At 45.9% G+C, this 24,218-nt stretch overlaps 2 protein-coding genes and 2 non-coding genes across 5 annotated transcripts in view; 1 reads left to right on the top strand and 3 right to left on the bottom strand.

Moving 5' to 3' along the window:
- The window catches only part of Matn2 (matrilin 2), a 114,243-nt gene extending 99,054 nt beyond the window's left edge, over window positions 1–15,189 (top strand). The window contains exons 11-19 of one of the 2 annotated variants that reach the window (XM_041637724.1): window positions 1,985–2,107; window positions 3,542–3,664; window positions 6,068–6,190; window positions 8,581–8,994; window positions 10,518–10,670; window positions 11,494–11,565; window positions 11,911–11,988; window positions 12,298–12,396; window positions 13,729–15,189. In XM_041637724.1, the coding sequence (XP_041493658.1) occupies window positions 1,985–2,107; window positions 3,542–3,664; window positions 6,068–6,190; window positions 8,581–8,994; window positions 10,518–10,670; window positions 11,494–11,565; window positions 11,911–11,988; window positions 12,298–12,396; window positions 13,729–13,784 (1,241 nt within the window). In that variant the 3' untranslated portion in view covers window positions 13,785–15,189. Of the gene's footprint in view, window positions 1–1,984; window positions 2,108–3,541; window positions 3,665–6,067; window positions 6,191–8,580; window positions 8,995–10,517; window positions 10,671–11,493; window positions 11,566–11,853; window positions 11,989–12,297; window positions 12,397–13,728 lie in introns of both variants that reach the window. The other variant, XM_041637723.1, reaches the window with a different exon arrangement.
- A 1,617-nt stretch (window positions 15,190–16,806) lies between these two features.
- LOC121437716 lies at window positions 16,807–16,931 on the bottom strand. Its single transcript, XR_005973000.1, has one exon. It is a non-coding gene; the product is annotated as a small nucleolar RNA SNORA28 (small nucleolar RNA).
- Window positions 16,932–19,099: 2,168 nt separating this feature from the next.
- Rpl30 (ribosomal protein L30) lies at window positions 19,100–21,876 on the bottom strand. Its single transcript, XM_041637795.1, has 5 exons — window positions 21,781–21,876; window positions 21,621–21,673; window positions 21,262–21,407; window positions 19,685–19,815; window positions 19,100–19,193 (listed from the first exon to the last, which is right to left on the bottom strand). Exons 2-5 carry the CDS (start codon window positions 21,639–21,641, stop codon window positions 19,144–19,146), a joined length of 348 nt encoding a protein of 115 aa, XP_041493729.1. The 5' UTR covers window positions 21,642–21,673; window positions 21,781–21,876; the 3' UTR covers window positions 19,100–19,143.
- LOC121437715 lies at window positions 19,415–19,546 on the bottom strand. Its single transcript, XR_005972999.1, has one exon. It is a non-coding gene; the product is annotated as a small nucleolar RNA SNORA72 (small nucleolar RNA).
- Window positions 21,877–24,218: the final 2,342 nt, after the last annotated feature.

The raw sequence follows: 24,218 nt of genomic DNA, 5'->3' as shown, positions 1-24,218 counted from the left end.
CCCCTTCTCTGAGAAAGCTGTAATAATGCTTAACAAAAAAAAAATGGTGTGGGTGGATTCTTCCCGAGCATCACTGCTGCCATCACCACTACCACTTTGGAGCATGCACTCCATTGAAATCCTGTTCATTTCTAAAGGGCTGGGTTAGCTTTCAGTTACTGTATGGCTGTCATCAAATGTCACTGCCCTGGTCCTCTGTTTCAAGCTTTGAACTGTCAGCCTTGTTTCCACAGGGGCACAAACCTTCTAGTTCCCAGAAGTCACCCAGCTGTATAAACAGCAATGATGTCCTTCAGTAGCTCAGTCCAGTGACCTCTGGGTCATCTTTGACTCTTCCGTCCTGGCCATGGGTCATCCTTGGCTCTCCAGTCCTGGCCATGTGATGGTGGGCTCTTCATTTCATTGTTGAAAAGAACAGAAGTTGACACAAAGTTACCCTTTTAGATGAACTTCATCAGGAGAGATCACGGGCAGCTGTGATCAGGCCAGGACATGGAAGGGTGGAGAAGCTGATGAGAGAGCCCATCCACTCTGAAGAACAAAGGGCATTCTTAGAGGACACTGGAAATGGCCTGCCCCCATACCATGTGATCTGCCTGGGCCTGGCACCGACAAGAGTAGTTAGCATTCCAGGGTTGCCTGTGGTCTAGGAATCAGGGTGGCCGGGCTTTCTCACAGCTGTAAGAGGGAAGGAGAAAGCTACCAGGGAGTCAGGCTTCAGGGAGGGGTGGCCTGTTTCTGGAAGGGGAAAAAAGGCAGCTAGAAGATCTGTGATCTAACATCAGTTCACTAGCAAATCTCATAGGCTCTACCTTCAAAACATAGCCAGTCTGACCACGTCATCGCCAGTGTTCTGGGCCAGCAGGACCATGACAGTAGGCTGAGTCCGTCCCCTGTATTCCTTCTCTACCCTTACACCATTCTGTACTTCAAAACACAGCCAGACTTGGGGATCCTACTGCTCGAAGCATCCTGTGACTGCCCTTCTCCCTCAGACATGCCTACTTGTATGCCCCTATGCTGCCTACTCCTACCATGTTGGGTTCCTTGCCTCTCCTGCAACGTGATGAGCATGCTCATGCATCTGCAGTGTGCAGCCATTCTTTCTTGCCCATGCACTCGCCTCCTCTCCATCTCCAGGGCTCTGCCCTTATGTGATACTGTGTAGGATGTCAAACCCTGACCCAGCAGCCACTATCTGTCCCCACTGAGAAGGCGTGCTTGTCTGTTGTCTTCCACACCCTCCACACCCTCGTGTACTCCTGACACCCACTGCCAAATGCAAAGTCCCAGGGAAGCAAAGCCATTTTTTTAAACTGGTTATTCTGTCCTTAGTGGCTAGAACAATGCCTGGCCCACAATAAGAACTCACAAATTTGCTGACTATTTAGGTGTGCTGAAGCTTAGCCCTTAGGCTGTAGCAAAAGATCTTGAGTTCAAGGCCAGTTTGAGAAAGGGACGTCCTGTCTCAAAAAAAAAAAAAAAAAAAAAAACCAGCAAAGAACTCTGCTGCTTTTGAATAAATGAAGGACTCGGCTACGTGTTCTGCACGCATTTGTAAATCCACAGAAAAGTTGGCATCAGATGTCTTCTCTCATAGTCATAGATGTTTACATCTCCTTTTGGAAACTGTCTTCTGCTGTTACCTTTTTCCTGTGGAATGGGATGTATGTGCTTTGTATATATTAAGGCAGAGGAAGGCAGATCTCAATCAGTTCAAAGTCAGCCTGGTGTACAGAGTGAGTTCCAGGACAGCCAGGACTGTGTTTCATAGAGAAACCCTGTCTTGGAAAACCAAAAAGGTAAATAAATAAATAGTAATAATAGTAATAATAATAATTTTTGCTCATAGATACTTTCTATCCTGAAATGAACTGTGTGGGAAGAGATGCTGTTTTAACTTAAGACATTCACAGTGTCTTTTATGAATGACTAGGTCACTAATCTATGAATAATTTTCTTCTGTTTTTGTAATTATAATCAGAACTGGACTCGTGTGCTTTGGGAAACCACGGCTGTGAACATTCATGTGTAAGCAGTGAAGACTCATTCACGTGTCAGTGTTTCGAGGGATACATCCTCCGTGACGATGGAAAAACTTGCAGAAGTAAGTTTGCTAGCGCTAGCTCATATGACCGTGCCTGAGATCCACCATGTCAGCTTGGGTGTAAGACAATTATTCTCAGCTGTCGATACCACACAATCAAAGGTCATGTGGTGTCCTGGTGGGATCCTGGGGCAGAAGAGGGTTGCTGTGCAAAACAAAGTAGCTGTATATAAAGGTACGCTTGGTAAATAATAACCCTTCAAGCCAGGTGTGGTTTGTTTTTTTGGTTTTTTGATACAGGGTTTCTCTGTGGTTTTGGAGCCTGTCCTGGAACTAGCTCTTGTAGACCAGGCTGGTCTCAAACTCACAGAGATCCGCCTGCCTCTGCCTCCTGAGTGCTGGGATTAAAGGCGTGTGCCACCACCACCCGGCCAGGTGTGGTATTATATGCTTTGATTGCCATTACTTGGAAGGCAGAGAGATGTAGGTGACATTTGCGGATTCAAGCCCAGTCTGGTCTACATAGTGAGACCCTCTCTCAGTAACAACAATATACTGCAATAGACCAGCTGGTATACCCCTATAAGCCTGACTACTTAGAAGGCTGAAGCAGGAACGTGGCAAATCCACAGACTTCCTGGGCTGTAGGCCATACTGGTCTCACTAAATTTAGTGAGACACTGTCTCAAAATAAAAAAATAAAATAAAAATGGAAGGATAGAGAGACGGCTTAGTGATGAAGAATACTTGCTGCCCTTCCCGAGGACCTGAATTCAGTTGCTCACACCCACTTCAGGCAGTTTACAGGCTCCTGTGACTCCAGCTCCAGGGACTCTGATGCCCTCTCCTGGCTTCTGCAGGCAACTGCACTCATGTGCACAGACCATAAATAAACATTATAAATAAAGGCGCTGGAGGTGTAGCTTAGTGGTCAAGCACCTGCCAGGCACATACAAGGCTCTGGGTTAAGTCCCCGATACCCTAATAATAGCAGTCAAAGAGGAGTGTGCAAATCTGGACAAACGGTTCTCATCTTAGTCCTCTTTCTCTCAGGCTTCTCGAAGCTCTTCCCAAACAGCTGTGAACAGAAGATGAGCACCTGGAATCATTCTTATTTGCAGACAGGAAAGCTAAGATTCCAAGACGTTATGTGATTTTTTTCCCCCCCTAAATCATAGATTACGCCAGGGACAAAGGCAAGAGTAGATTCTAGTGCTGCTTAGCTACACTGGGGCTTTCTCCTACATAACCGTCAGATAGCATCTGCACTTGTTGGCCACATCTGCAGACAGCTGAGACTGAACTGCACCCCAACACGGAAGCTAAGAAAGTCTGAAGATTTAGCCCAACCGAGAGCCACGAAGCTTCATCCCGTTTCACAATTCCTACTCAGGCGGCACTTGAGTCCAGATGTCGTGATGGACGGACCATCCAGGGGCAATGCACGTAGACTTTATGCTGATGTGGTTGTTCTAATCGCTGCACTCTTCTCAGGGAAAGACGTCTGCCAGGCTGTAGACCACGGCTGTGAGCACCTTTGTGTAAGCAGCGGCGAGTCGTACGTCTGCAAGTGTCTGGAAGGGTTCAGGCTGGCTCAGGACGGGAAGCACTGTAGAAGTAAGTAGCTTGGGTGGAGAGTGTGTCTGCCTGTGGGACTCTGGCTGCAGTCCTCACAGCCTCCCTTTGGAGAGTTCTTAACCATCACAAACTCAGACCCCAACTCTGGGTGATCTGCAAGTGTTTCCAGGGGGTCAAGTCAGGAATGTCTCAGCGGTAGTCCTGAGTCGTCAGGCTCTATGCTGTTTTCTCTCAGCTCTTGGCCTTCTGCATGGTGGTTGGATGGACGCACGGGCCTAGTGAAGTGCCTAGCAAATTGGTGGGCAGAACTAGAATCAGTGGTACCAATTGACTATCAGGACCAAAAAGATAATTTCAGTGCTTTTTCTTCTTGGCAGACCATTTATGTAAGATGAAGGTAGGAGGGGGCTGGAGGGGGGCTCTGTGGTTTTTTAGTGTTAGGAGAGACTTCAGAGATGGCTCAGTTGGCAAAGTGCTTGCTGTGGAAGCATGAGGACCTGAGTTCAATCCCCAGGACCTGTGTAAAAGCAAGCGTGGTGGAGCACACCTGCCATCTCAGTGCTGGGAGTGGAGGAGAGAATCCCAGGAGGGGAAGAGGGGAGGGCCCCAGGTGCTTGCAGTCAGTCTAGTTGAATTGGTCAGCTCCAGGATCAGTAAGAGCCCTTGTCTCAAAAAATAAACTGGATAGTGACTGAGGAAGACACTGACCTTTGACCTCCACAAGCATGTACACATGTGCAAGTGTGCATTCTCTCTCTCTCTCTCTCTCTCTCTCTCTCTCTCTCTCATACACACACACACACACACACACACACACACAGAGAGAGAGAGACAGAGACAGAGACAGACAGAGACAGACAGACCCATGTTAGGATTCTCCAGAAAAACAGATTATAGTATTTATGTGCAGGAGGGCTGTGTATGTACATGTTGTGGCTGAAGGAAGAGAGAGGAAAAACCTGACTTTAAGAAATTGACTTACGGGATTGTGAGGGCTAGTGAGGAAGATGCCTGTAAGGGAGGCTGGAATCCAGTAGAACTGATGTTACAGGTGAAGAACGGCTTCCCTTCCTCTGGGAATCTTAGCCTTTTACCCTTGGGCCCTTCAATGGATTGGATGAGACCCACACACACTACAAAGGATAGTCTGCATTACTCAGAATCTACTGATTTAAATGTTAACCTCTTGCATGAGTACTTTTGCAGCAATGTCTAGATCTGTGTTTTACAAAACAGCAGGCACCAAGCCCAGCCAAAGCTTACATAGAATTAATTAGCTATTGCACCACCCAAGAGCAGCCCAATGAGGCTGGGATTGGAATACAGGCATAGACTTTCTCCCATTCTAGAAGGCAGTCCTCTTTAAGGGTTGGGGGTTGATAACAGCTACTTGTTTTTGACACTGCTGTGGTGTCCTTTTTTAGTTAAGTAAGTTCACTTGCCTTTGAGGTTGCTTTGTGGGCAGTTTTCTCCTTTGAGACCATGGGACATTCCAGCTCTCGGCAAAGCTGGGCAGGATAACTCATCAGGCGTTCTTCTCCAGGGGCGTGGCTTGTGTCTAGTGAGAGGATCTGTGATTGACAGAGTGCTGTGGGTGGGGCCTGACTCCCAGCCTCACAGCACTGTCTGGGTTTCTAGCTGCAGACTGCCCTGATTCTTTCACTGAGACCGTCCACGGTCTGCCTGAGTCGTATTTTCCTATTCAGTCAGCATATGTTTTGGTCAATACATTGAGCAGTTGTGTAAAAGGCACTCGAATTTCTGGCTTTGCAAGCTGAGCCCTCAATTAACTCTCACTATTTCCCACTTCCTAGAGGTATCCATAGTTACAGATCCCAATTTCATGTAAGGTTTCTTCTTATTTGTTTGTTTGTTTGTTTTATGTGCATTGGTGATTTGCCATGGGTGTCGGGTCCCAGACAGTTGTGAGCTGCCATGTGGGTGCTGGGAATTGAACTGGGGACCTTTGGAAGAGCAGTCAGTGCTCTTAACCGCTGAGCCATCTCTCCAGCCCAAGGTCTCTTCTTTTAAAGGGTAGATGAAGCCCTGGGGTGTCGTACGATCAGGAGGAAGTGTGCTTCAATTGGGCCACCGTTTGGCTGGACAACCTTGCACAACTCAGTCAGACGCATGGCATTCCCTGTGTATACCTAGCCGTGTGTCCGGGGTGTTGTGGGGATTAAAGGGTCATAACTACTTCAAGGAGTTCAAATTACCTCACCTCTGCGAAGTTCATTAGATAACTGACATGGGTTACTTGGGATCTCTACTACAAAATCGGCAGCAAAAGCCCATCTAGTCATTCAAAATTAAACGACAAATCCAGGGCCAGGAGGAGCAAGCCTTCCAAGAGGAGCTGCCCTTGCTCTTTGCCTGGCATGGACTGCAATGATGGATGCTGTAAAGTAGATGACTTCCTTCATCTCCCCACGTTTTCCCCAGGGAAGGATGTCTGCAAGTCAACCCACCACGGCTGTGAGCACATATGTGTGAACAACGGAGATTTCTATACGTGCCAGTGCTCAGAGGGCTTTGTCCTGGCTGAGGATGGGAAGCACTGCAAGAGTGAGTGACCTGGACCAGCTCTCTGCTCCCATTTGGCTGTGGAGCAATTCTTTCTGGAGCATCTTCAGGCAATAGACCCCTTAGCCCTGCTTCTCCCATAAACATAGAAGTGTACACTCAGAGAAGGCAAGGCCACGCTCAGCAGCAGCAGCCAGGACACCTTTGATGTTAGTGAATCACAATGGCTGTCTCTGTTCCGTAAGCATCTGCTGGAGAACCACATACATGACACCCCAATACCCATGACATCTGCTGGAGAGCACATACACGACACCCCAATACCCGTGACATCTGCTGGAGAGCACATACACGACACCCCAATACCCATGACATCTGCTGGAGAGCACATACATGACACCCCAATACCCATGACATCTGCTGGAGAGCACATACATGACACCCCAATACCCATGACATCTGCTGGAGAGCACATACATGACACCCCAATAGCCGTGACATCTGCTGGAGAGCACATACATGACACCCCAATACCCGTGACATCTGCTGGAGAGCACATACATGACACCCCAATACCCATGACATCTGCTGGAGAGCACATACACGACACCCCAATACCCATGACATCTGCTGGAGAGCACATACACGACACCCCAATACCCGTGACATCTGCTGGAGAGCACATACATGACACCCCAATACCCATGACATCTGCTGGAGAGCCACATACATGCCACCCCAATACCCGTGACATCTGCTGGAGAGCACATACATGACACCCCAATACCCGTGACATCTGCTGGAGAACCACATACACGACACCCCAATACCCATGACATCTGCTGGAGAGCACATACATGACACCCCAATACCCGTGACATCTGCTGGAGAACCACATACATGACACCCCAATACCCATGACATCTGCTGGAGAGCACATACACGATACCCCAATACCCGTGACATCTGCTGGAGAGCACATACATGCTCTCTGATGTCTTTCCTGATTTCCCTTCCATGGCTAAAGAATCAATAGATTGACTAATTAGGACAAGCACTTAATGAAATAAAGAAGCCAACCCCAATGCTCACACTCACACGCACAATCCCATTAGCATATTCTGCTGGCTGGGCACAGAAGTATTTTTGCATATGTATGTCTTTACTTGCTTTATTATTGCGCTTCTCTTTGAAAGATTAGACAGCTGCTTGATATATAAAAGAGAATATTATAATAACATACCGTAGATTGTTTGAAATGAGATCATTCATTTAGGATTGTTACAATTCTCTTATGCAGCCCTACAGAAAGAACAAAGTCTCTCGGCATCCAAATTGCCTATATATTTGCATAAAACATTTTCACTTTTTACTGTCAACCATCAAAGGTGCCCGAAAAGCCTTGGTTTGGGTAAAGAATTCAGTAAATCATACATTTTTAAGCCTTAGTAAGTCAGTAGGGTACTTAAATTGTACTACCTAATGGATACATATCACTCTGTTCTTTTATTCTGCCAGTAATAATGTATTAAGTATTTATTGTGTGCCAAACATTATGGCTACAAAAATAAATGACACATAGTATCTACTGAAGGACAATCTAGACTAGGGGAGAAACACCATTGTTAAATAATTATCCTCCCACATGCATACAGCTTAGGACACAGTGGACTTAAGGAACACGGTGTCAGATATTTTGTTAGTCATTATCATAATCTTGCTGTGTCCACTGCCTTTCACAAAGCAAATACTCAGAAACTTAATTTTGATTGAATAAACTAATGTGTTGGGGTTTTTATTCAGAGAATAGCTGACACAAGCTGGGTTACTGTGGAAGCTTCTTGGAAGAAGTAACGGCTAGGAAAAATTAATCATCTCAACTGGCAGTCAAAATACTATATATCAATTATTGTGTTTATCTGCCTCCTGCAACAAAGCAAAAAGGACTGCCTTGGTATAGCCATCTAGTGGGTAGCAACCCCTTTAGGGGTCAATTGATTCTTTCACGTGGGTTGCCTAAGACCATTGGAAAACACAGATATTTACGTTACAGTTCATAACAGTAGTAAAATTACAGTTATGAAATAGCAACAAAAATAACTTTATGGTTGGAGGTCATCACAACACGAGGAACTGTATTAAAGGGTCTTAGCATTAGCAATGTTGAGAACCACTGCTCTAATTCTTTACCATGCTGTATGCAGTCACTGCAAGGCTTGGCTACCAGTGATCACTGTGTGGTTTCCTTTACAATGTGTGGATACTGTGTAGCTTGTGAGATTCCCTACTCCTCTGTCCTGTGTGTTTGCTGAAGAACAGAGACAGATCTCCGAACTCAGCCATGCCTCCTGCTGAAGCATGCTTCTTTATACTTTTGTATGTAGCTGATCTCTAACATTGTAACCATGCCACCTTTCCTTCTGTCTGTATAGGATGCACTGAAGGCCCAATTGACCTAGTCTTTGTGATTGATGGGTCCAAGAGTCTCGGAGAAGACAATTTTGAGATCGTGAAGCATTTTGTCACTGGGATTATAGATTCCCTGGCAGTTTCCCCCAAAGCGGCTCGGGTGGGGCTGCTGCAGTATTCCACACAGGTCCGCACGGAGTTTACCCTGAGGGACTTCAGCTCAGCCAAGGACATGAAGAAAGCTGTGGTCCACATGAAATACATGGGCAAAGGCTCTATGACTGGACTGGCCCTGAAACACATGTTTGAGAGAAGTTTTACCCAAGTAGAAGGGGCCAGGCCCCTCTCTACCCGGGTGCCCAGAGTAGCCATTGTGTTCACCGATGGACGGGCTCAGGACGATGTCTCCGAGTGGGCCAGCAAAGCCAAGGCCAATGGTAATACGGGGTGGTGTTGTGGTTTATATTACACAAAGTTCTGGTCTTTTAGATTCATAGCTGGCCTTAGGAGTCTGAGTGAGTACAGAAAGTCAGTGTGGCAACTGCCATTAAAAATTCACCTTGACTAGACTGCCATCTAGAGGCTGTAATGCGACCCTGAAGACACTCAGTAAAATGTTCCAGTAATAGGATTTAGTGCGCAGTGTGTGACCTCCAGTGCAAACACCTCAGCCTGTGCTGTTTAACTACATCATGAAGCTAGTCCAGCAGTCTGGTCCCCTACAGAGTCACCTGAAGATTTTTTAATGGATTTCTGGTGGCAACTTTACTGACACACATACACTTTTTTTTTTTTTAGCCCAGGCTGACCTCAAGCACACTATGTAGCACAGGATGGCTTTAAACTCATAGCAGTCCTCCTGCCTCAGCCTTCCTAGTGCTCAGACTACAAACACAAGCTACCAGGTAAATATACTTTTGATCCACTTAGGACACCTCATAGTGCCTTCAGGGCTAAGGAGTTTGGGCTTACAAGCAGACTGCTTCGTAGCCTTGAGTTTTCTCATCTCACCAGAGGAAATGGGCATTATCATGAATTGGCTCCAACATCCATCTTGGCTTTTGACCTCCCAGCAGTCAAGAGCCACACTCTTCTGTCTAAAGACTTCATGACTTCAGAGTGTTTGCTCAAGGTGCCCTAGGAGGATAAGGGAAGGCAGACCACCTCACCCAAGAGTCCTAGACCTAGTGCCTAGATGGGCCAGATGCGTAGATGTTCAACAGACACTCGCCCAACCTGCAAAGACAGGAGTGAAGGAAACTCCATTCCCCATCGGAAAGGCTGACGGTTCCCATCCAGCCCTTATGAAAGAGTCCATTTTACCAACATTCCTTATCTCACTGCTGACTAATTGCTTCCCATTTCTACTCAAGACAGTGCCCCTCACCCCCTAAGAGAGGTGGGCAGAAGGCAACTCCACTGGACCCCCCAAACACTTAAAATCCTTCTTTCCTTTTGAGAAGAACCCTTCCGTGCACTCAGAGGGCTGAGGCAGGGGAACGACCAGTTCCAGCCCAGCCTTAGCTCACTCAGAAGGCTGAGGCAGGGGAACGACCAGTTCCAGCCCAGCCTTAGCTATATGGTAAGAGCCTAGTTTTTAATAAGGTCATGATTTGACCTGCTTAGAATTTTCCCAGAAAACCTCTCATTTTAGTGAGCTGTGAGACAACACTTTCCCTACTATCCGGAAGGCAACATGATAAAGCTGCACATCTGTGACCCGGCCCTCTCCAGAGCTGACCAACAGCATCTATCCTCTTCTAGGTGCATCTGTCCTCTTCTAGGTGCCACATCTCTATCTCCTGTTCATATGTCAGAGATAAAAATGCTGAAAAACATAAAGAGGTGTTGATATTGATGCTTCAAATCACATCACTTAGCATCTCACTGGCTTTGAGCACAGTACAATGTCCAGACTCTGGGAGTGCAACTGTATCTTATCCTAATTCCTGTTGCCTAGGTATCACTGTGTATGCTGTTGGGGTAGGAAAAGCCATTGAGGAAGAGCTACAGGAGATTGCCTCTGAACCCACGGACAAGCATCTCTTCTATGCAGAGGACTTCAGCACAATGGGCGAGATCAGTGAAAAGCTGAAGCAAGGCATCTGTGAAGGTACTGTAGAGTGTAGCTAGGGTGGGCCTTGGCCACAGGGCCTCAGAAAATACCACCCTGCTGGCCAAGACAGGTGACAAGAAAATGCAGGCGAGGGGAAGACAAATATGATAGCTACCATGTCTTCAGCACCAACTCCGTGCCAAATGTCTTAACAAGCCAGTTTTGATCCTCACCAAACCTAGAGAAGGGATCATTTAAGCAAGAAGGCACCATTAAAGAAACCAGAACAGAAGTACTATTTCAGGGTATTTGTGGAAGGGGATATCTAGCCTTATAAGCTCACCTAAAAAATACCTTTCTGAGGAGACTTCTATTTAAAAAAATACGACTATCCTTTAGATTCCAGACATTTTGTGTAGTTTTTCCAGCTCACTTATTAATCCAGTTATGCTTACATAGGTATTCTACCACTTCCCCTTTTATTCACATCCTGGGTTCAGACACACTTAAAATGCAGCCCATGATGTCTTATTTCTCTTCTGGGGTGAAGGGGAGCACAGGGGGAAAGTCTTCCAGATCCCAAAGCAGGGAGCATGTTTTGGCTCTTTCATTCTCAGGGGAATGTCACAGGTAGGGCTGTAGGGATTACACAAGTATCTTTCAGAAACTTGTTCTGCCTCCCTTCCTTGACATGGCACGGGGAGGGGAGCATTCTTTAGATGCAATTTATGTTCTCTTCAGAGAGAGAACTGCTCCACCATGGTCATACATCACAGAATCTTTGGTGTCACCAAATATCACCAAAAGACCTTGTTTCTAGCAGTGTTCTAAAGAGCATGTGTGAAACCGTCACTCCATTTGGCCATCTCTTTCCTCCCAGCTCTAGAAGACTCTGATGGAAGACAGGACTCCCCAGCAGGGGAACCACCAAAGCAGGTCCACCAGCCAACAGGTGAGCTTCCAAAGGCCGTATGATCCGCCCTCACTGAAGCAGAGGCTTCATTTCCGCCTCCCTGCAGATACAAGTTGTAAAGTGACTATAGATTTAAATGCCAGCTAAGGGATTTACTGTCCTTGACGCCATATTTGGCAGCTACCACCTATCCTGACAGCTTATGTCACAGTATATTTCAAAGCAAGGCTCTCTACTGAGGAATACCCAATGCCTTGCACCAGCTGGTGCCTGCTTTAAACCACAGGAGCGTGAAGCAGGTTTGAATTCCGTTTTCTCTCCTTGCAGAATCTGAGCCAATCACCATAAATATCCGAGACCTACTTTCCTGTTCTAATTTTGCAGTGCAGCATAGATATCTGTTTGAAGAAGACAATCTTTCACGATCTACACAAAAGCTTTCCCACTCAACAAAGTCTTCAGGTAATTCCAAGTGAAATATCACTACCAGATAAGTTGCAGCAGCCTTTCAGCTTGCCAACAGACTTAAAGTAGGAAAAAAAGGAGGAAATTAAGTAAATAAGTAAAAGCTAAATTAAAAGAAGCAGTAGTCTTGATTCCCAGTGTGCAGCGAAAGCCCCTTTCCCAGTACCTACTTCCCTGGGTCTGGATGCATGGAAGAGGCTGAGCATTTTCTTCCATTATGGTTTCCTGTGTTCTGACTCAGTACCATTATTGTGTCTGGGAAGCGCATGAAAGACAGAGGTGAACTCTTTCCATCTGCTTTCTCAGGAAGTCCTTTGGAAGAAAGCCAAGATCAATGCAAATGTGAAAACCTTATAATGTTCCAGAACCTTGCAAATGAAGAAGTAAGAAAACTAACCCAGCGCTATATCCTTTTTCAACAGATGCTCTGTATGCAAAGCAAAGCATAGTAGCAAAACTTTACAGATAACTGTGCAGACTTCATCAGCAAAGCCAGCAACGCTGAACCAGGAAAGGCCCTTTCTATAACAGCAGCCTCATCAGTATTGAGAGTGGAAGTCAAGCCAAGCTTAGTGGCCATGGTCAAGCTGTCATCTGCTGGCTAGGATAGAAAGAGCAGAATTAAGGGCATCAGGCAGTATATAAAGCGTAAGTGGGGAGGCACCTAACTCTAGTGGATAAACACTAGGAATGCAGGTCTAGGCAAAGTGTGTTGTAGAATGAAGAGGTTCAGTTTAATCTCTAAACCTTCAACCCTAACCTAACCATACAGAAGCTGCATGTATGTGCAGATTTTGAAGAACAGGGTGTTTCCCTTTTCTTCTTGGCAGCCGAGATCCCTTATATCAGCACTCTTAAGAGATGAAAAATTCTACCAAGGGAACAAAGTGGAGTGACTCATTTAAACAAGAATGCTCTGGGATGACAGTGATGGGTGCTTTTACACATTGAACACATTGCTAGCTGCTCTGAACTTAAAACTACAGTAAGCTTACTAAAGCTGGCTGATACGGATCTCAGGGAGCATCAACTAGTCCACAGAAAAATAGCTCAATTCTGAACTACCCCTGCCAACAACAGGCTTACCAAGAACACGCAATTCTTACTGTAAGGATGGGAAAGAGGGATTGGTCCTCTATGTGGAATAAGTCTTCCTGACAGTAAATGACACAGATAAAACTGGGCTGTCACTCTGTAGTGGGAGCAGATAGGAATTACAGGGCTTAAATACTTAACTAGTTTCTTCCTGTCCCTCTCTACCCCTTACGAAGGCTGTGAAAGAGCATTCAAGGCCACTTGCACCTCAGCTCTTGGTCTGCCACTAATGACCCCATTCCCACACCTCTCTGTTGACTTCCCTTTACCCTGGTAAGGCATCATCCTTTTCTTTATATATTTCCCAAATCAGTTTTGGCTCCCAGAGTAGCACCATGGTAAATTAATAAGCAACATGGGTGTAGTTAGAAAACATTTTTGGAAAATCTTAAAAGAAAACCCAAATTCAAGCTGAAATATCAGGCTTTGATGTTTTAAAAATGAACTCAACATGAATTTTTTAAATATAGTTTTAATGGCATGCTAAATGAATCACTATAAATGTATAAGGGTTTTAAAATATGAGACAGTTTGCTTTTAAGCCCAAAGTCTTTTTAAAATAACTTTTAGTAATCATTTCAAGTTGTACTTGATTGTAAGTTAAAACAGGCATCCAGGTTCCTCTTCCTTAATGAGATTTACTAGAAGAAATGACTCAGAGAATGGAAGCCTTGGAAAACCGCCTACGATACAGATGAAGACTAGAAATGTTGTCGTGTGTTTATACATCATAAAAAGATTTCAAAAAACATGGTGGAGCCTCAAATCTCACACCATAGTCAAATCTCTAAGCTGTAAAGCAAACCACAACCAGTACAGAAGACACTGGACTGCTGTACAAAGAGAAAATGGAGACACTAAGGGGGGAGGGGTCCTTCTGAAGCCTAAAGTGAGTTTACCCTGAGAAAAAATGAGCTGTCTCGTGTTCTGTGATCTGCTGTGGGTACAACTTGCTTCTGCCTCCCTACCTTAGCACTGAAATCTCATTTGACAATTCTGCAGAAAACTGACCCCACAAATTGCTAACGTTTTTGTACTGGAATTTACCCTGATATATATGGATGTATGCATAAAGTCATGGGACCTATGTCCTGCAGTAAGTTGAATTTTTACACATTAAAATTCACCACTCCAGAAAATGTTGAGTAAAATTCCTAGTTTAAATATGAGATGGGGTCTCAAATTTGCTGAGGTTGTAACTCAGGCTGCCTATAACTCTCAATTCTCCTGCTTCATTGCACTGGCAGGTAATACAGGCATGTGGCACCAAGCCCAGTCTCACTCTAACTTTAAATATAAAATATGCACACACGACAAAAAAATCTATTATACCCCCCAAAATAAAACAAATTTAATTTTTTTTCTTTTTTGCTCGTGAGCTTGGTACCACTGTCTAGCGGTGGCTACCAATGCAGAAATACAGGTTCTTACAAGTTGCTAGGGAGTGTACCTGTAATGACAGCAGCTGCCATACCACTTGGTTCAAACCAAATGGCCTTTAACATACACAAGAGAGACCTGCAGAGCAGTCACTAGGCTACAAAAGCGACAAGTTAGAAATAGCCTAAACATCAGAACTGAGTCACTGGGTAGTCCATACCACAGAAATGCTATTCATTTGCAGAAATTCCAAAGTCCCTTCCAAGCCATAGTGAAACCCAAAACTAATTTTTTGTTGTTGTTAAATAGTATTGCATGTATCCCAGGCTGTCCTCAAGCCTCACCTGAGTGCTGGGATTACAGAAACGTGCTGCCACACCTGATTTATGTGGTGCGAATGATTACGCATGTGAGTAAACCACTCTGAGTCACATCCCAGCCCTCAAATCAATTTTAAAAGTCAATGACAATCTGGGAGACAGAGGCAGGTATACCTTCGTGAGTTCAAAGACAGCCTGATCTACATCTGAGATCCTATCAGAAAAAAAAAAATCCTAAGACAAAGTCTAGCATTTCAGTAATTTCTATGAACAGACACAATCAGCCACTCAAGGAGATGTATATGTATGTGCAGACCACCTCAAGACAGCACTTAACAAGTAAGAGCTTCCCATCATTTGTTTTTCCAAAATACGGATACTTTGTTCTCATCAAATGTCCTCCCACAGGAGAGCTGAGTGCAGTGATTCCCTGGGCCTCCATCTTATCTGAAGAATCTTCCCAGGTGTAAATGTTCTAACTCAGAATAAACGTTTTCAAGACAAAGATTGAGAAGCCATGCCCCATACTGCCTGGCCTTTATTGGCTCCCTCTAGTGGCACAACCACACAACACAGGAAGGCTTCATGAGAAACAAAGGCCTACAGCCAAGGCATCATGTTTTACAGCTCAGGGACTGGATGAAATAGTTAAAAGTGTTTGCTGCCGGACCGGGTTCCCAGCTCCCACGTCAGGCAGCTGTGCTCAGTCCGAACTCCAGCTACAAGGGACCCAATGGGCATGCATAAACAGACACATGGGGGTCTTTTTTAAAATTAACTTGTTCTTTTCAATGTGTGGTGCTTGTTTAAAAGTTTATAATAGTTTTAATGAATGTCTAAATTATGTAGTTTAATCCAAGATACTTAGCTTTGTTATTGTCTGCATAAGTGTTGTCAGCATTGGGCTTGCCAGCTGCACTGTCAACTGGTTAAGCATTTTGTATTCCATTTCAAAGCTGATTCTGTAAGCCTGTATTCATCTGTAAAATCAGGTTCACAGCACTGTCTTGCTGGGTTGAGAATTGGGTACATTCACATCTAGCAACTCAAAGCATTATTTGTTGGATGAGACAGGGTTCCCCTTTATAGCTTTGGCTGTCCTGGAACGCCTGCCTCTGCCTCCCAAGAGCTGGGAGTAAAAGCAAATCTATCACCATCCAGCAACACATTTCTCATATACATTTTTTAAAAACAAGACTGGAGATGGTTTGGTGGCTAAGTGCACTTGGTGTTCTTGCAGAAGACCCAGACTCAGTCTTGAGCACCCATGAGTCCCAACCACCTCTAACTGCAGTTCCAGGGAAGCCAGCACCAGCACCTGGCCCCCTTGGGCACTGGGCATGCACATGGAGCACTTAAATGCATGTGGGCAACATTAAACAAGTCTTTCCTAGAGATGGCCCAGCAATCGAGATCCCTTGTTCTCACAGTTGACTCAGATTGTTCTCCAGCACACGTGGCAGCTCACAGCCATCCATTAAGTTGTTCCAGGAGTTGATGCCCTCTACTGGCCTTCAGGAGCACCAGGAATGTGTGCAGCACAAACTGCAAGCCAAGCACTCATACTCATAAATCTAAAAACAATTCTTAGGCACATGTGTAAGTGAATGCCGCATATGCAGGTGCCCAGGTTGTAGGAGAGGGTTGCAAGGCCCCCCTTCGCCAGTGTTTTAAATGCTCGGTATCACCTGTGATGTGTATTTAGCAGTCAGCGCTAAAGTGGGGCTTATTCTGTCTGAGTAGATGAAGACAGAATGAATTCGTCCTCTGAACCAGATGGGAGACAGCGAATTAAGTGGTAAATGTACTAGATATTGGGGGGCAGAGCAGGTCCATCATAGGAAAAAGCACAGCGAAGTTCCAAGATGAACCAGAGAAAATCTTCCCATGAAACATGACTTATCTTCCTTCTACGTTATACAGCTAGCTCCATCCATGACTAGCCTAAAATGTGATTTCTTCATCATATACTGTTGGCTATTGTCCCAATTCCATAATTGCAATCTTTGTTTCTTAAAATATTGTTTGAGCCTATATAACGGCTTGTCTCACAAGGAAGAGAACACCGGAATAGGTTAGACTTTCTTGCTATAGCAAGCTCAAATTGCGTCAGACAGTTTGTTCATCTGCCACAGAGTGTTGCTTGCAATTTTACTCAACATCAACTTTATTATGTATACGTATCTACATGTATGTCTGCAGGCCAGAAGAGGACACCAGACCTCATTACAGATGGTTGTGAGTCACCATGTGGCTACTGGGAATTGAACTCAGGACCTTTGGCAGAGCAGGCAATGCTCTTAACCGCTGAGCCATCTCTCCAGCCGCCTCAACATCAACTTCTTTGGCACTTGTCTCCACCTAACAGAAATCCACTGGGCTAGAATTCCCAGCACTCCCTCACATTAGAGCAACCCAACTCTGATCTGGGTTCTTTCCCAGCAGCCACAGCACAACAGCACTTACCAGCTATCCCACAAACACACCCAAGGTGTGTTTAAACTTTCCTCTTCATTTTTAACCCTTCTTGCAGACACAATGAGTAGACAAAAAATATGTGTAAATTAAAAGCCAAATCTTATACCACATAATCACTACCTACAAAGCCCTAGAAACCATGCATTAAAGAAACATTCTAAATGCCTGTAGCCAAGTCACTAACTGCATACAAACCCCACAAGATAGTACCTCAGAACTTGTGCTTTGGGATTCTCCAGTTTACCATTCATTAAGAATTAAACTGAAACACTCTGAACCATGGAAATAGCTCTAAAAGGCACACCTAACCAATGTGTATAAAAGATCTAATAGCTGATTTTGAGCACACCACCAAGAATTTAGAACACTTAAAATCCAACTCAGCCAGTACCTTAACCTGGAAACATCCTAGTGTGAAATCAGGGGTGAGAGTGGGGGTGCACACCTTTAATTACATACTCAGGAGCAGAGGCAGGCAATCTCAGTGAGTTCCAGGACAGTTCTACAGAGAAAACCTGCCTCAAAAAAATCAAAACAAAAATGTCTGGGGGTGGGGATGGGAACAACTGGGGGCGCAACCAAATAGAAGCAGAAATGAGAGACTGGCTGGTTCCCTGCAGTTATTGCTGCTCCCAAACGGAGACATAATAATGAAGCTAAGATATCCTTAGGTTAACTTCTGAAACCAGTCTCCTCACCTGTCACAGTGGGAGACACGCCAGCTATGTATTATTAAGGCAAGTCCACTCTGACTCTGGACAACACACAGAAAGCATCCTCAGCTCCTATGTCTCACTCTTCAATCACAAAAAAGCTGAGTAGATGGAAGGAGAGCATTGGGGAAGCCTTTCTGATACTCCTAAAGCTTCCTTCAAAAGCTTAGATTACACAGGGCATCCGTACCAGGCTGAAATGTACTTTGTCCAAAATCCCAACTTTGACGTTTTGGAGCTGAATGACAGAATACCCTCCTGGATAACCTGACATTTCATCAGCTGAGGACCCAGGCTCACTCTAGGGTTGTCCGAGACGCCTTTCTACGCAAGCTCTCAAGACCCTTGTACTCTAGACGTTTACCCAGCACTCCTCCCTGTGCTACACAGCTTTGTCAATCACAAGTCTTGCTACACCAATGCCTCTCAAACATATCCAAATACACAATAAATACCGAGCCTAAAATCACAAACCTGTCTTTACAGGGGCTGGGAATAACAGCTCCATGGCTCCAGCACCCACATACAATGGTGGATGTGCAGGGTACCCAGCCTGCATTGCTATCTCTCAGGAGACACACAGGATGCAGAGGAAGCTGCCTAGCTAAATTAGCTGGAACTGCCAAATTCTAGGTTTAAGTGAGAGGTCATGCCTTGGTACTTACAGTTAGGTACAGAAGGTAGTTATGAAACTTGAAACACACCCGCCCACAGAAAGTACCAAAAACACAGCCTTATGATTAGATACATATTAAATGAACACAAGAGTGCATGTATTTCAACACTGGAAATCCAAACTTTGAAACACTTCTGGGCCAGGCGGTGGTGGTGCATGCCTTTAATCCCAACACTTGGGAAGCAGAGGCAGATTCTGTGAGTTCGAGGCCAGCCTGGTCTACAAGAGCTAGTTCCAGGACAGGCTCCAAAGCTATAGAAAAACCCTGTCTCGAAAAACAAAAAACAAACAAAAAAACCCACTTCTGATCCCATATTTTACACAGATAGTGTACTACTTTAGCAAAAGAAAAAACCCCAGCAAACTGGATATTTGGTTTCAATGACTAATCCTACCTTCAAGGTAAGAGAACCAAAAGCTAGGAAGAAAACAATCCAAATGGACAGTTTTTAAAAGGAGCTCTGGTAAAGTTTTATTAAAGGAAAACTTTTTACTTTTCACCAGTCTGTTCTGGCATGCTTCTAATAATGTCAGAATCACCTAAAAAATAAAAAATAATAGTTTTACAATTCATGTAATGGCAACAGGTAATCACAGAACTTCCCTAGAGTGGCTACGTGTTAAGTCAAGGAGACAGATTAGTCCCTATCTGCAGATTATTACAGCAGTTGCTGTCACTCTTGAGACCAATTAAAAATACCTTAGAATCTAATCTCAACCACCCTAGGAAAACACAGAACACACATAACCAATCAGACCGGTCTTGTCACCAGCATTTAGAAAACCAGGCCTAGGTATAGACCTAGGTCTGGGGACACATGCATGGCCTTCCTGTAGCGAATGTCTAGCCTGCCCTGGTTATCACAGAACCAGAACAGCGAGAAGATTCGCAGTGCTCTGCAAGGCACTGACCCTAAGCTCAAAGCACAAGATGGTACTTGCAAGCTCTCGCCCCAAACTGTTTATTCCCAAGCCAAAGAGATTTACTAGAAGCATTGTTGTATAAATATTGTATGATTTAAAAAGCATACCTGGGTCAATGATGGCCAGTGTGCATACTCTGTAGTATTTTCCACACGCTGTGCCCAACTCAATGTTATTGCCACTGTAGTGATGGACACCAGTTTTAGCCAACATGGCATAGTATTCTATTTCAGATTTCCTTTGGGAACAAAAAAGCAAAATAAAATGCCATATCAAGATACTGATAGACTGTTGCCACTAACTGATGAGGCTTTTAACAGTAACTGATCACTTCCAAGTAAAGCTTATAAATACCTAGTTGGTTTGGGTGGTGTTCAATTCCAAGTATGTGCTATTCACGTTTCAAACTACTAATAGGTTTAAGATGTGTAAGGAGGTACTTAAAAACTACGAGTATCCAGGTTAGCAGAAAAGGGTACGACAGACATTCAAAAGTCAATGTGGATAAATAGCTCAGACAAAGCTAGAGGTATTCCTTCCTTACCAAAGCCCCAAGTTCAGTTCCCAGCACTCACAACCCCACCTCCAGGGGGTTTGACACCCTCTTCTGGAGTCCCAGGTCACATGTACCCACTCTTTCCCCTCCCTCCCTCCCTCCTGATTCCCCAGTTCACAGGAATTCACTCTTCTCTCACACACACTATTACAAATAAACTTAAAAAAAAAAAGTTAAACTTAGCAGTGTCCAAAACTTTATGTATTTGTCAAATCAACAACAGGTACTACGTACCATTTTAACTAACAAATTAGAGTGGAGGGTAGGATCACCCACTAGCACCCTGAAGAGAACAGCTTCAGTGCCAGCTCAGTGGGCACAGGCGGTTAGAACGTGAAAGTTCCAGATCATCAATAGTGCCAAAAGGAGCTCATGAGAAATGGAACCTGGGGCTGGAGAGATGGCTCAGTGGTTAAAGAGCACTAGCTCCTCTTCCAGAGGTCCCGAGTTCAATTCCCAGCAACCACATGATGGCTCACAACCATCTGTAATGAGATATGGCGCCCTCTTTTGGCTGGCAAGCATAAATGCAGACAGAATACTGTGTACATAATAAATCTTTAAAAAAAGAAAGAAAGAAAATGGAACCTGAACCCCATCCATCCTATACCCGGGCCTGAGCGTGTATTTAATAATGAATGTCTGCGACTATAAGGGATCAGTTAAAAAATATAGACAAACCAAAAAATCCCTCACACACCTGAAAGGTTTAAAGTAAGGCCAAATACTCCCAATTCTGCCCCTACGGATAGGCGCCCTACATGAAAGACTGAAAAGGGGCGCAAGTGCCACAGAAAATCCAGGGGCTTCTTCTAGTTGGCACGTTTCTCTAACTTACTTACAACACTCAACAGGTTCAAGCTCAGAGTGAACCAAGGGTAAACATATGTTCAGAAAACTGGGCACTGCTGAACGGGTGATCTTATGACACCCTCAGCTCCGTAAAACAGCCACAACTTTTCTGAACTAAGACAGTGCTTCTCTGAACGTGTATCGTTTGTCTTCCTCCTGTCACACACGTTTCAAAGGCGCGCGCTCACACACACACCGAGGTCCAAACACCAGGCAGCAGCCATCCAACCCATTCTTCCCAGCGCTGGTCCCACACGCTCCGGTCCCCTCCATTACCTCAAGGCGGGGCAGTTGTTGGCGAGGATCACCAATTTCGCTTTGCCCTGTCTGATCATCTTCAGAGTCTGTTTGTATCCCAGCACGTACTTCCCACTTTTCATAACAAGCTGGAGCCGAGAGTTGATCGACTCCAGAGACTTTTTCTACAAGGCAAACATCGGAGACTTGAAAACCGGGGGCAGCCATCTCAAAACCAAACCCGGTTCCAGACTTCGGGAACTGGACCCTCTAAGGCACCGTGAGCCTCTCTGCACGCCGGCGGCACGCGGACGACCACGGGGCTCCCATCCACCCGCCCCGGCCCAGGCCCGGCTCTCCACGTGAATCGGCTTCCGGGCCCGGGCGGCCTCACTCACCGTCTTCTTTGCTGCCACCATCTTCCTGCCTTAGGTGCGGGACGGCCCCCAACCTAGCACACAGAGAGGGCAGAAGAGAGGATTAGCATCGGGAGCGCAAAGCGCTAAGCAGCGGGGCTCCCCGCACCGAGCGATCCTCCACCCGGCAGAGCTCACTCACCAAGACCAGCCGCCAAGATGGCCGGGGAGCGAGAAAGGAAGGAGCTCCCACAATGCAAAGCCCTTCTAGGCGAGCCGAGGGACGCTGGGACCGGAAACGGAAGTAGAAGCCGAGCCCAAGCGGAAGAGCCCCGCGTAGGAGCGGACGGCCGCGGTGGGTTGCTATGGGGACCGGGTTAGATCGGTGGCTGGGTGCGCGGTGCAGCACGGCCCGGCCGCGGTGCAGCATGGCCCGGTCGCGGTGCAGCGTAGCCCGGCCGTGGGTGCAGCGTAGCCCGACCGCGGGTGCAGCGTAGCCCGGCCGTGGGTGCAGCGTAGCCCGACCGCGGGTGCAGCGTAGCCCGGCCGCGGATGCAGCATGGCCCGGCCGCGGGTCCAGCATGGCCCGCCGTGGGTGCAGCATGGCCCGGCCGCGGGTCCAGCATGGCCCGCCGTGGGTGCAGCATGGCCCGGTCGCGGGTCCAGCGTGTCCCGGCCGAGGGTACAGCATGGCGCTCTCGGTTTGTCTTCCGATGCTGTGGGCTGAGACCGCGGAGAGCGGGAGTTGCATGGGAACTCCGAGGGCAGCCGAGGCGGCGGCGACCTGGGTCCGGCCGCTGCTGAGTTAGTCTCTGGCTGACGTCGCCCCCGGCGGACTCCGGAAGGACACCCGGACGCAGCTCTCCCCGTGTCTGCCTTTCGCGAGCGTAGGCAGCTCTGGCCTCCCGCCGCAGGCTTCCCCAGACACCTTTGCACAGGGATGGCAATGAATCCAAACTCGGTGAGGTTAAATGCACTTCCCGCCAAGCGGATGGACTGAGTTCGAGACCCACGTGTGGAAGGGGAGAGCCTGCTCCAGCAGTTTGTTCGCTGATCTGCGCTTGGACGCACATTCGTATACAGAAGTTAAGAAAGAGCCATAATAAAACTATTTTTAAAACATTTTCGTTGTGAAACTTGGACCGTCGTATAAATGAAACGTGAGATATTTAGGCCGGTAAACGTGAGGACCTGAATTCTATGCCTAAATCTCCCCCACCCTATCCCCCCAAAATGTCTTGGCGTGTTTGTACATGTAATTTCGTTTCCGGAACACAGACTAATCCCTGAGACTAGCTGGCCAGCTACTGGGAAGCACACCAGAAATTGGTCCATGGCCTCTACCTAGCAAACATAGCACAAAAAAGGAAGATCGGGTTAGTAAATAAGTTGTATGGTATATTACTTTGTCCCGGAGGTTGGGAGAGGGAAGAATACCGCGCGCGCACACACACACTCACAACCCTCCCCTAATAATTTGTTTTTCGAGACAAGTTTTCTCTGTGTAGCAGCTTGGGCTAACCTCCATCTCACAGAGATCCATCCGCCTGCCTCTGCCTGGGATGAAAGGTTTGTTCCACCCTGACATAAAAATAATTTTAAAATTATCCCTGAGCCATGTTGTCTTGGTGGCCTATGCCTTTAATCCCAGGAGAGGCAAGCAATCTCTGTAAATTGATCTTAAATTAAAAAAAAAAAAAGAGGGCTGGAGAGATAGATGGCTCAGAGGTTAAGAGCATTGCCTGCTCTTCCAAAGGTCCTGAGTTCAATTCCCAGCAACCACAATCATCTGTAATGGGGTCTGGTGCCCTCTTCTGGCCTGCAGGCATACACGCGGACAGAATATTGTGTACGAAAGAAAGAGAAAAAAAGAAACTAACCTAACTTACCTAACCATCACATGCACACACCCCCTATGAGATTCTCAAGAGTTTACAGCAAATGTATTGCAAAAATAGGAACAGAACCAGGTATGTAGATTAGATAATTTTACAATTAAAACTTACTCAACTCTTGGGGCCCATTTTGATGTGAATTTGACCAAACAATAGTGTTAGATTACCATACTATTTGCTTTGCCATTTAGGCATAAATTACTTAAGGTTATGCAAATCCAGATAATTGCCTCCTACTATCCTCGTTCTGTAAACATACTAATCTTTAAATGAACTTTAAGTCTAACAAACACTCATCTGAAATTCAATGACATAAGCCTAGATTAGAGTTGTGACATTGCTGGTTAAAATACCAGCCCCCCCCCCTTAAATCCTGTGCTTTTCTTTGCTGACCTTTGGTTTGTGGTTGTCATGCTGTTATGAAATGGAATGTCTGCCTAAGAGCACTTTGCATTACAGTTCTCTTCAGGTATAGTTTGGGAATGTTGATGTCCTTCTTTCCCCATGCTCTGATATTCTTGGTAGGTACTTGGGTCCAATGTACCACATTCAAAACTAAGTCATGCTAAGACACGGTGTAAGGTGTAAGTCTAACTGCTATGTGAAGAAATTGTTACGGTCATCATGTACTCATCCCAAATGAGACCGTGTACCAGGTCCTTTGTATTGCTGGTGAAGGCACCTTCGAGGTGCTTTCAGAAGCACTGAGGTTGTATCTTGATTGGTAGAGTACTTGCTGACCATA

This window comes from Microtus oregoni, unplaced genomic scaffold (genome assembly GCF_018167655.1).
Source record: "Microtus oregoni isolate MIOR12 unplaced genomic scaffold, Mior012 000053F_ref0000044, whole genome shotgun sequence".
Taxonomy (NCBI): Eukaryota; Metazoa; Chordata; class Mammalia; order Rodentia; family Cricetidae; genus Microtus; species Microtus oregoni.
This window is presented reverse-complemented; position numbering and strand designations above follow the sequence as displayed.